The following is a 12,484-nucleotide window of genomic DNA, read 5'->3' as shown; positions in this document are numbered from 1 at the left end:
TTAAAACTCAATCAAGAAATTACAAAACAAGAGATAAGGTTGAAGAAGATTGCACAAGTCTTTTATACTGGTTCAGCCACTCCACATGTGACCTACATCCAGTCCTTAATCACCACCTGATTAAGATTTTTCCAATATCTTTAAGCAAGAAGGTTTACAAGCAAACACGCATGCATATACTTCACTACTAAAAGATAATCACTTTCTTGACCCCAAGAAAGTACCCCTTGTAGATCCCACTACAAGAACCTTAATCACTTGAGAAACCCTTCTCAAGATTTTCCACAAAGATTCACAAAGAAACAAAAATGAAACGAATTCACCTGGAATTCTTGAACAATTCTTTGTCCTTCTCTTTCAAGAGTATGATGATGATGATAATTTTCACAAGTTCTTTCACAACTGTTTTTCTTCTTGGAATTTCACAAAGAAACCTTTCCAAGATGTCACACAGACTCTCTAAAGTGCTTTTAGAAGTTGATTATCAGTTCTCACTCAATTGTCTTATGTTTCAAAATAGTTCAAGTCTATTTATAAAAGTTCAAACCCAGATAATCGATTATTTTAAAGAATAATCGATTATTTTGTTCTTCAGATTTCTGGAAATCAACCAAGAACAATTTAATCGATTATTTAGCTGGATAATCGATTATTCCATAGAGTTGTTTCTGAAATAATCGATTATTTTGGCAAATAATCGATTATTACAGCAAGGCATTCCACTTAACCCATTTGCTGAAATAATCGATTATATTTAACAATAATCGATTATTTTGAGTCAGTTCTTAAAACTTCATTTTAAGTCTCAAAATAATTTTCCAATGTTCTCAACTCATCATCATCTACTCCCTACTTGATTTTAGACAAGATTTGCTTAATGCACAAAGCACACACACAAGCACAAATATAACAATTCTTTTAACACTTTATTTCCTAAACACTATTACATAGCTATACTTCAAAACATTTTTCTTGAACTTTCTTGACTTTGTTTTTGTGTTCAATGTTGTTGTTGCACACTTGTTGTCTCCGGCTGTTGTGATCATCAAAACTCTTTTTCAGCTCTCCTAAGCTCAACATATACAACTGATACAACTCAACATCAGCAACAGCATTATCTACTAGTCATCACATCATATTCATCCCTCTCAATTCAACTCAGCATAAAACAACATGATACAACATATAAGGAATTATCAGCTATGCGCCCGGCGTACTCATGGTTGCGCCCAGCGCAGTACAACCAGAGAGCACCAGGGGGCCAGCGCGCCCGGTGCAAGCATACCCGCGCCCGGCGGGACTCAACCAGAGAACCCAAAGCGCTCACGCGCTTGGCGCAATAAATAATTGCGCCCAGCGCATGCCAGGCAGAAACCTCCCTTGGTCTTGCGCCCAGCGCAATTTGAATTGCGCCTGGCGCCTCCCATGGCAGAGACTCCAAGGAGTCCCCGCGCCCAGCGTGGCCAAAATCCCGCTCAGCGCCATGCCAGAAGCCCAAAAACAAGTCACAACTGACATCGCGACCAGCGCGGTTCAACCCTCACCCGGCATGGGCCATCCAGAGGCTAACATTTTCAAGCACGCCCGGCGCACACATCTTTGCGCCCGGCGAGTTTGCCTAAATGCTGCCTTCAAATGGCCACGCGCCCGGCGGGAAGAACTGCGCCCAACGCGAGTTCAGCAGCAAACCTCATATTTTCGAAAACTCTTCAAGAATTTGCAAAAAAAATCAGAAAACTCCACATGCAATCAGTTCAAGTTATCACATTTCCATCCAATAGTCCAAAAATGCTACCTTTTTACACATGCAACAACAGAATGAGAAAATCCCCAATTTCCCTCATAACTCCCAACAACCCCAAGAACTCCATGTTACACCCAAAATCAGCCAACAAATCCAACACTCTTAACAACTCAATGAGTTCTCAACCCCATTTCAACCAAAACACAGCAAGAAAGCTAACTTCCCTTACCTCGGTTCAACGGTTCCGAGCTTCGGGATGAAGAGAATGATGAAGAAGAAGAGGATTGAGCTTGAAGAGAACTCCGTACGGCTCAGCTGAGTCCAGCACTGGTATCAGCACCTTGATTCCAAGTGAAAATGATCAGCCAAAAAAGATTGAGGAGAAGAGAGTTTTGAGTGGATAGACAAAGAAAGTGAGTGAGGGTTCGGAGGAGAAAACAAAAGAGTATGGGGCCTCACAGACTTATGTCCTTTTTATTACCTATGACAATTTGTATATTTGTCAAATATGTATCAATACTTCTTTATATGGATTCAAATTGATGTACAATATGTTTTTATGATTAGATGAGTTGTATTGGAATGATATTTCATAAGACTATTTTAGCATGAAAATGTCTATTGAATTTTAAAAAACTTTGTGAAAATATTGACTTTTAAAACATTTTTAAAAGACTTTGTAGAAATGCAATTAGTTTTAAGATATTTTTTAATAAATTCTTATAATAAAGAATTTATAATATGAATTTTAATGTTTTTATATTGTAAGAATTTATATGATTTAAAAGGATCTTATGAGATTTCAAAAGGAAATATATTTTTTTTATAAAAAATAATACAATTAATAAAAAATAACATAAATGATAAGATTTAAATAAAGAAAAATAAAATTAATACAATTTTTCAATCTTTCAATAAACAATTAATTCAAACTTTATATCCTCCTAAATTTATTTTTCTACATATAATCTTTCATGTATTGATTTTTTTTTTGTTCATGTAGTTGAATTTGAACAATAAATTTAAATTTATAATATTAATTAACTAGTCAAATTATCAAAATTAACTCTACCTATAAGTTGACTTGTTGGCACACTAAATTGAGCTAAATTAGACTTTTTATTTTTAAGTCCCAAAAAATTTTGAGTCTATTTGACCCAATCAAGGGGTCAGTCAAATCAATTTGTGTTAATAAAAAATTAAAGGAAAAAGTATTAGGGCTATTTGGTAAAAAAAAATATATATTTCTTTCAAATTATATGTAAAATTATTAAATTTTTAAGTTATATATATATATATATATATTAACTATATTCAAGTTAATATCACATATAACTTAAATAAGTAAGCTTTTATTCTAATATTCATACACGATGATTTATCTTTATCTTTTCGAAAGATGGGCACACTAATTTTATAAATTACTTAAAAAAATTTCCTATGTTATATTTAGATGAGAAAATTCGAAAGTTGATACAGTTGAAATTTTAATTATTTTGATTGGACAATTTGATTCAAATTTTGTAAGTTTTAAATACTTATTTTTACAAAATTATTTTTTCTTATATGTTTACAAATTTAAATTTTCAATATTTAACTTTATTGAAAATAAATATTAATTAAATATTTAATAATCACTACATGAAAATTATCATATAGTAACACATACCCTATAGTGACATTATATATGTCACTAAAAATTACTTTTATTCATACAATAACTATAATATACGTTGGTATATTATTAAAAAGTAAGTATAGGTTATAATAACATATAAAATATATTGTTAAATCTCATTCAAAATCAACATTAAAATTGTGTGTAACTATATGTCAAATAGAAATATATCTGTAGTGACACTTTTTTTATGTCACTATATGTAATATTTCTTATAATGAATTAAAAAATATTAATACATCAATTTTGATAAATTAAAAAATAAGAGAAAAATAGAAAATAATAAAAGAATAAAAAGAGATAAATGAACATAAACAGGAGAAGAAAAAAAGACACAGAGAAGAGAAGTGGGAAAGCAAAATAGATAAAGAAGCGAAAAAGGTAGGAAAGAAGAATAAGGAGAGAGAAAAAAAAAAAGAAAAATCATATAAAATCTCAAGACTTATTGTGAGATTGCTTAATGAATAAATTATATATATATTTTATTAAAAACTTTTACAAAATTTATCATTAGAAAAAATTTATTAAAAATTTAATATTTTTAAATAAAACATATTTTATTAATCAAATATCATCAAATTTTAATAAAATCATAAATAATTATTATTTTAATAGAATGTCACATGTTTTTATATATTAAAAGATCTTGATTAAATACTAAAAAAAATTATAAAAAAAAGTGTTGTATAACCCTAAATTATAAAAATGGCACCGTATTATTATTTAATTTTCTATTTTTAGAAAAACATTTAGTGGTTCTTAATGATTTGTTTTCTCGAAGATGGTAATTAAGTACAGCGTGAGCTCAACTAATGATTACTTTAATTTCGGTTTGAAAATACTGTTTTACCCTCCCTTCATAACTCTTCGTTTTCTCACTTAACTTCTTGTTTAAGCTACTTAACTTCGTAGATAGCTCACTTTTCCTCTCACTGCGACTCAGGTATCTACCATCGATATTTTTTTTCATATCATTGATCTTCTTGTTCTATAACATATCTGTTTTGTTTTTATTGTTGCTTATTTTTATAAATCTCCATGGCTTTTATTGACTGTTGAGAACGTTGTCTTTGAATCAAGTTTCGGAAGATTATAGCATATTTAGAAAGTTTAGTGCAACAGTGATTCATCAAAAGGGCATGCCATTTTCACTAACTGAAAGGGATTTGATTTTGAATCATCAGAAACTTGGAAACACTGAGTTATGGGTGTGCCTGCGTTCTATAGATGGTTGGTTGAGAAATATCCGAAGGTGGTGCAAGACGTGGACCCCACCATGCAAAACCTTTCACTCAATTTTGATAACTTGTATCTTGACATGAACGCCATCATCCACCCTTGCTTTCACCCTGATGATCATGCCAACGTTAGTTTCTCACTTTTCGTTTGCTCTCAGTCACGTATTTTTCGTTCTTCCATTGGCTTTTCTATTGTTTTTCTTTCCCTAACATGCAAGCTTAGTCTGCTTTATTTCTGAAGTGTGTTATGTCTTTCAGATTGTTCCTCCAAGAACGTTCGAAGATGTGTTCAAGAATGTGTTTGACTACGTTGATCGGCTTGTTGATTCTGTTAGGCCTGGGAAGCTCCTTTACATGGCTATTGGTTAGACACGAGACTTACATTATTAACTCATCATTAACCCCGCTTTGTACTTTTTATTTCTTGAGTTTAATGCCTTAGCAAGTGTATTAATGTTAAGCTTATTTTGATAAAGAAAAGTTTTTAAAAGTTTCCCTCTGAAAAATAAATAGTCTTTTTTTTAAGAGAAATTCTTAAAAATACTTTTAAATTTATATCCAAACCGACTTTGTCTCAAATATGGCTTTGGTTGCTTTCTCATTGCATATTTACTACTAGTATAGTATGAGTAGCATGTTTAGAAACCCTTCTTCTACATGTGTAAGGAATTATGTTTGGACAGTGGAAGTATTGAGATGCAAGTAAAGTCCTACATCGTTCAAACAAGAGGATGTACGTGGGTTTATATATACACAATTGTTTTCATTGGTAAAGAGACCTTTTGAGTGATGTTCAAAAACAAAACCGTGAAGGCTTATGCCTAAAGCGGACAATATCTCACCATTGTGGAGACATGTGTATATGTGTGGGAACCCCCTCCTCCTCAACAGGAAGCTATAACTTTTAGCTTCTTAAAATCATATCTGAAACGTGCTAGAGGTGAAACCAGCCCAACCATGTTGAGATAGCTAGTTAGTGCCTCAATATCTTTGATTGTTGTTTAATGATTAGTTCAAATAATGAGGGTCTGTGTTTCTCTTACATAGACGGAGTTGCCCCACGTGCGAAAATGAACCAACAAAGATCAAGGCGTTTTCAAGCTGCTAAAGACAATGAAATTCAAGTAAGTTATTACTCATCCTTTTCTTTAATCTCTCTTTTTTCATTTATTAAAAGTGGTCTAGTAATGTTATCTCTTTGCCCTTGTCATTATAATTATCATGATATAATTAAGGCCTTTAATTTTTTAATTTATTTTCCCCTTGTATTTATAGGAAGCTGAGGAGGAGAGATTGAAGAAACAATTCCAAATGGAAGGGAAGGAAGTTCTTCCTAAACAAGAATCTGAAGTGTCAGATTCAAATATTATAACACCGGGCACTGAGTTCATGCATGAACTCTCAAATGCCATTAAAAGCTATATCTCTACAAGGATAAGCAGCAACTCGTTATGGAGGAATATTATGGTATGACATGCGTGCCTGAAGTGGCTTCATTCACTCTATATTTGGTATTGTAAATCATTGCTATGTTGTAAATATTTTTTCCTTCTTGAATTTGATAATTTGAACTTAGGTAATTCTCTCTGATGCTAATGTTCCCGGGGAAGGGGAACATAAGATTATGCAATTCATTCGCAAACAGCGTAGTCTAGAGGAATATGATCCAAATACCAGCCACTGCATATATGGCAACGTAAGTATATCATAATTAAAAATAAAGTTGATTTGACAGAGTTCTTGTTTCTTCTGATGTTCAATTTATAGAACAACTTTTGAAATTGGAATGCAGGATGCTGATCTCATAATGCTTGCAATGGCAACTCATGAGCCCCACTTTTCAATATTAAGAGAGGTGAATTTGACAAGATATAAATATAATCTTGTATAGCTTAACTAGAAAAACCAAATACACTGAACCGTGTAATAAAGTGATATTTTAATTTAAATATGTAGCAATAGCTACCGATTTGAAATTTACTACTTTACTTTTGTATAGAAATCAACTCCTCACGTTCTGGGCTTTTACAGGATGTCTCTCCGCAGCAGCAACACCAAAAAGATGCTACCAAGCCTTTCAAGGTATAATAACTGATTTATTTTCTACAACTACAACTTTGTTGTTGATATCATGAGTCTTATAATTTTATCTATCTGCAGTTTTTGCATATTTGGTTATTGAGGGAGTATCTTGAGTTAGACATGAAGATAGAAGATCCTCCCAAAAATTGCAGCATTGAGTTGGAGAGGATAATTGATGACTTCATCTTCATGTGCTTTTTTGCTGGAAATGATTTTCTGCCGCACATGCCATCTTTGGAAGTTCATGAGGTCATTAAGAATTTTTTTGTTAGATATGTTGAATATAAAATAAAATGCATGGTCAGCTATCCTTATTTGTTTGGCTAAATTTTGTCAGGGGGCTATTGATTTGCTAATGACTGTTTACAAGAAAGAATTCAATAAACTTGGAGGATATCTTGTGGACATGAGCAGGGTATCACTTTTACTGTCTTATTCATGTATTTATCTGTTTTTTTTTTCACCCCTATATTCTATCAATTTGATTTGGTAATCTATTTTATGAGTAACCCTTCCGTGCCTTTGTTATGAAAGCAGATTGGAGAGAAAAATGCTGCCTTTATGAAGCTATCAAGAGTTGAAAAATTTATACTTATGGTTGGTTCTTATGAAGAGAAAATTTTTAAGAAAAGATCTGAAATACGAGAACGAAAAGTGCGAAGGCTTATTCAAGATTATGAGGAAGCTGTAAGTTGAAATATATTTGAAAAATTAAAATATACATTCATATTTTACAGAGGTATTGGACTCATGGATTTACCTGATTGCCATCCAGAAGCAGGAAGAAAATAATGCAAGATTCCACTCAGATCTTGACGATGAAAATACCTCTGATTGTACTCTTCTGATTAAGAAGGCACCAAATTCAAAATATTTGTCTGGCTTGGTCAATAATGTTTCAGCTACATGTGCCGAGGTAAGTTGGTTCTTTGTCAATCAATTTGTCTACACTTGTATATTTTTTACTTTGTTGACATCTTTGATTAGTGAATTTTTGCAGCAACTTGTTTTGATGGAGCTTAATGATGCTGAATTGTTAATAATCTTTTTGCTCTGTCAGATTGAGCAGAACACCAAGGATTTAAAAGATGAATTGAAGAAATGTATCAGAGAAAAATCTGACTTGTTTAAGAGTGGGGATTTCCTAATCGACAAGGTATACACCATGAAAATTAATTAGAATGCACTCAAAGTAATCCAATTACAGATTGATATGTTTGGTAAGTTTGTTGATTTTTATAATAATTGCTTTAAAAATCACTCATAACGTGATTTTTTATTGGTAAACAGTGTGTAAATCTTTATACATTACTGACACTGCACATGAAAATTGAGCTCATACTATTGCCCAAAAAAGCCATTTTTAATTCTTTGCTTATTTTATTAATTTGACATTTTTCTGTGATCAATGGAAATGAGTTCTTACTTTAAAATTGAATAGTTGATTAGTAATTAGTAAGTGTTGTTACCATTCATTTCAGATAAAATTGGGAACACCTGGCTACAAAGAAAGATATTATAAAGAAAAGTTTTCTGTAGAGGGCCCTGCTGACATTGAGTGCAAAAAGAAAGAAATAGTATGTGTTTTCTCTCAACTTTACCAACTGCTGTCTTGTTGGATTTTGTTCTTTTCCCTTCTCAATTAAGTTGCACTAGCAGAGTACTTTTTGCTAGTCAACTTTCATTGGTGTTGGTGATAGATTGTCATTTAATTGTAGGTCCAGAAGTACACGGAAGGATTGGTGTGGGTTCTTCAGTACTATTTTTCAGGAGTTGCTTCATGGACATGGTAAGCCAATATCATTGAATATCTAGCTTGAATTCTTATGTGTAATATATTAACTAAAGAAGTATATAAAATGTGACATGAACACTGCAATATACAGGTTTTATCCATTCCACTATGGTCCATTTGCTTCGGACTTAAAGGGTATGGGTCAGGTGAGAGTAAAATTTGAAAAAGGTGTCCCATTCTTACCATTTAATCAACTTTTAAGTGTTCTGCCCCCAGCAAGGTAACTTTCTTATGTTCTTCTATTTTACAACCCATTTTATACCTTAAACTTTGAATTCACTATAGGTTTCTTTCACCATGATAAATTATCTGATTTTACTCCTGTGCAGTGCTCATGCACTTCCAAAAGCCTATGCGCAATTGATGCTAGATGAGCAGTCCAGAATTCTTGACTTTTATCCTAAAGGTAAGTTGTTTTATCTTGTTTGCAGTATTTTATTCAATTTTTGGTTCTATGTACTCGTTTTCCAGTTACTCTATTTTTGGTTTTGTAGATTTTGAAGTCGACATCGAAGGAAAGCGCTTCTTGTGGCAGGTTATTTTACTCAAATCTCTTGTAATTATTGCATGCTTTTTTGTTGTTCAATGCAGTACAATATATACTGATGGAAACAAATTGTGTCTTTCATTCAAGGGAGTCTGCAAGCTTCCATGGATAGATGATAAACGGCTTGTGGCTGAAACCAGAGAGCTCAAAAACGAATTATCAGTATGAATTACTTAGTACCTAGCACACCGTACAAATATTTTGAATACTTGAATTGTCAATGTTTTCTGCATGTCCTCTAAATCTCCAACTGTGCTTCAATAGGAAAATGAAGCCATGAGAAATTCTGTCAAAGCTGATAGCTTGTTTGTTAGAAGCACTAGCAAATTAGCAGAGAAAGTTGGCTCTCTTTCTCTAACGAGCAAATTAGATACAAGAATAAGGTTGGTCAATGATGGATGGTTGTGGCTAAATAATTGTTTCTTTTATTTTGTGTTCTTATACTTTTTAGTCTTAGCAGTGACGGCATCGGAGGTGTGGTGAGTCTTTGCCACGAGTTTGTTGAGAAGACCTGTTTGGGGATGGAAATTTTTGACAACAAAGAAGAACGAGTCTTGTATGAAACTAGCATCACTTTCATAATCAGCATTCAACTTTAGACAATTTCCTATAACTTTGATATCGGTTTGTGTTTCAGATGTGTGTATTATGAGCTTCCCCCCAGTACTAATCACATTCCTCGCTTACTATCAGGTGTGAACCTTCCAGAGAAGGTAAAACTCAGTTGCTTCTTTAAACAAGTTTCTGATCAAGAAAACTACGTTAACTGTCCGTATCATAATTCGTTCTTGAAAATCATTCCAAAATTTTTGTAGAGCATCTCTGAAGGTGACATAATGGAAACAGAACTCTGGCATGAACGTCAGAAATATTTTAGTCGCTTTGAGAGGTACTCTTCCGTTTTGTTTATAAATTCTTATAGCGTGTTTGGTTCAAAATTCCAGATGTGGTTTCACGTTTATCGAGAAGCTTGTAGTTATAACTTTTACATGTCAAACACCACTGTCCATTTTTATAGATAAAACTTAGATATAAATGCGTCAGTATTATTCTCCAATCAAAATTTGGAGTTTCTCCTTCATAATTTGTAATAAAGATTCTATTAAATGTCAATGCACATTACTTGAATCTAAATTTCGTCTTTTTCTTATTTCTCAATGGGTTTCCAAACATGAATTTTATTTACCAATTTGATAATTCAGGACGCAAAGTCAAGAGAAGTGGAGAAGTGAAAGCAAGAGTGGTGCTTCAAGGTTCTCCTCAAATGCAACTAGCCAACATGCAAAAAGCTTTTCATCAAATGCACCTCCCTTGATTTACAAAGAAGCTGGTGTTGGATGGGGGGGTTCAGGTAGAGGGAAAAGAATTGATTCGATGGCAAATGAGACAACACCCTTGTCTCCTTTTCATGAACAACATAAGGATGCAGGTTCTTATCAAGTCACTACTACAAGAGACACGAGACCACAGCACTTAGTGGATAAGTTTAGACATTTCAGAATATCAGAGTCTAATCATTCGCCGAGGCACGGTGGCAGTTCTCAATTTCAACCACACAATAATGCTGCTGGTTACATGAATAAGTCAACAAATGCTCCTAATTATCATCAAGGTTCACAATATGAGACACTGCCTTTTGGTCGGGGACAAGGTAGGGGTGTAGCTAGTAACAGAATCTCATTGCGGCCTCAATGGAGTGATGGAAAATCTAACCAAATGAAAGATCAAAGTCGTTGATAAAATGGAACTTGATGGTGTAGTGGCTGAAGAGTATTCTTTTTGATTTGGAATATATTCAATGGTTAATGGTATACTTTACTATTGCTAAATGAAATATAGGAAAAGAAATGAGACGGTGGATTTGTTTTGGGGTATGGTATAGTTGCAGATGACTATTTCAGTGTACAACTCAACAGGATGTACTAATTTTGTATGTAATGTTCATGACTCCTTTAACATCAGTGAGCATGTGCATGGTGATAAGGTCAACTTGTGCTGTTTTTTTGCTTACTTCGTTTTGGCTAGTGCTATGCAAGCATGCAAGATCTCAACGAGGATTGCTCCGTAAAACTTCACTTGCTTTTTTGAAATTGATTACAATAAAAGAAGAGTTTAATGACTAATATTTTAATCAATTAACAATCACATGAATTTGGTTATTTATTTGTAAAACTAAACTAGTTTAATGGTAGTTTGTGATCGGAAAATATATATAGGTATTTCTACTTAAGTTATTATGTTCGATAAAACTCTCTACTTGAACTAATTAAGAGTGAATTAAGAAATGGGAAAATTGTGTTTACGGTCCTTGCTATGAATCCGATGAAGCATAATAGGAAAAGCCCAGTCTAAGACGGTTAAGACTTAAGAGGACACATGCTAACTTCCTAAAAGTCTAAAATGGTAAGCGTCAGTACTAGTGCCCACAGAAACACGTCACAACATTTCTTAATTATTTAAGAGTAAATTACTTGTTCTTATTTTTTTTCTTTTTGTAAAATAAAAATTACTTATACTTTAATACTTTTTAGTATAATAAGTCTCTTAATAATAGTAAATAATTATAATTCCAGCTTTTTATGATATATATATATATACACAAATATTATGTATCATCAACAATTAATTTTGGAAATTATATTATTTTAAATATATTTAATATTGTCTTTTAGATTTCGTTTAAAATATTTATTTTACCATCTATGGTTACAACATTGAAAATAAATATTAAAAATTGTTTGCTAATCGGATTAAGAATCACTGTGAGAACAAAAACTAAAAACAAAATCATTTATAATTAAAAAAAAAACTCATGTAATACACAAGAAGTGTATATTTTAAAACAAAAAGAAAGAAGGGTAATATAAATATCGTTAGGGAAAAATGTAATTTATTACTAATTTAATGAAAAAAAATGAATTTTGTTAATGGTGTCTTTATAACACTTTGAGTAATCACTATATACAAATTTTTAATTCAAAATTACGTTAAAAACATATGGGAGTGTGTTGTTATGTTTTTAATCGTAAATTTACTTTTATTTCTTTAATTAATATCTTAAAGACACATGTTAGCATTTCTTAATGATTTATGTAAAGGTTATCCAAGCACGCAATTGCCAATTTGAGCCCTCTTCGTTTTCTTTTTAATTAGTTGAATAAAACAAATGCCGCACATAAATTTGATTCCTTCAAATAAGCCTCTTCTGCCTAGTAAGCTTTAAACTTTAAAGAACTAACTCTCATAATTTGGTTGTTGTATTAAATATGAGTTAGATATATACAATCCTTAATCATTCTTCAGTTTAACTAAAAAGTCAACACAATAATTTTAATTAAGTTTATCAATTAACTATTACTTTAATTGTTAGTTATCTAATACTAGCACAAGATTCGTATTT

General features: G+C 32.1%; 1 protein-coding gene across 3 annotated transcripts; it reads left to right on the top strand.

The window, feature by feature from the left end:
* The first annotated feature begins 4,250 nt into the window (after window positions 1-4,250).
* On the top strand, window positions 4,251-11,073 carry LOC109798409 (5'-3' exoribonuclease 3). 3 transcript variants are annotated; one of them, XM_020358668.2, is made up of 24 exons: window positions 4,251-4,365; window positions 4,607-4,788; window positions 4,919-5,024; window positions 5,708-5,784; window positions 5,936-6,127; window positions 6,237-6,356; window positions 6,453-6,515; window positions 6,692-6,742; window positions 6,821-6,991; window positions 7,080-7,157; window positions 7,280-7,429; window positions 7,521-7,658; window positions 7,803-7,898; window positions 8,224-8,319; window positions 8,461-8,531; window positions 8,629-8,757; window positions 8,867-8,943; window positions 9,032-9,072; window positions 9,172-9,246; window positions 9,349-9,467; window positions 9,545-9,640; window positions 9,722-9,797; window positions 9,900-9,973; window positions 10,287-11,073. In XM_020358668.2, exons 2-24 carry the CDS (start codon window positions 4,627-4,629, stop codon window positions 10,819-10,821), a joined length of 2,793 nt encoding a protein of 930 aa, XP_020214257.1. In that variant the 5' UTR covers window positions 4,251-4,365; window positions 4,607-4,626; the 3' UTR covers window positions 10,822-11,073. The 3 variants fall into 3 exon arrangements, with proteins under 3 accessions (XP_020214257.1, XP_020214256.1, XP_082918790.1); XM_020358667.2 differs by having other exon boundaries at window positions 7,518-7,658; XM_083062664.1 differs by lacking the exon at window positions 4,251-4,365 and having other exon boundaries at window positions 4,391-4,788; window positions 7,518-7,658.
* Window positions 11,074-12,484: the final 1,411 nt, after the last annotated feature.

This window comes from Cajanus cajan, chromosome 8, assembly GCF_000230855.2.
Source record: "Cajanus cajan strain Asha chromosome 8, NIPB_CcT2T_4, whole genome shotgun sequence".
NCBI classification, from domain to species: Eukaryota; Viridiplantae; Streptophyta; class Magnoliopsida; order Fabales; family Fabaceae; genus Cajanus; species Cajanus cajan.
The sequence above is the reverse complement of the archived record's forward strand: the minus strand, read 5'-3'. Positions and strand labels throughout refer to the sequence as shown.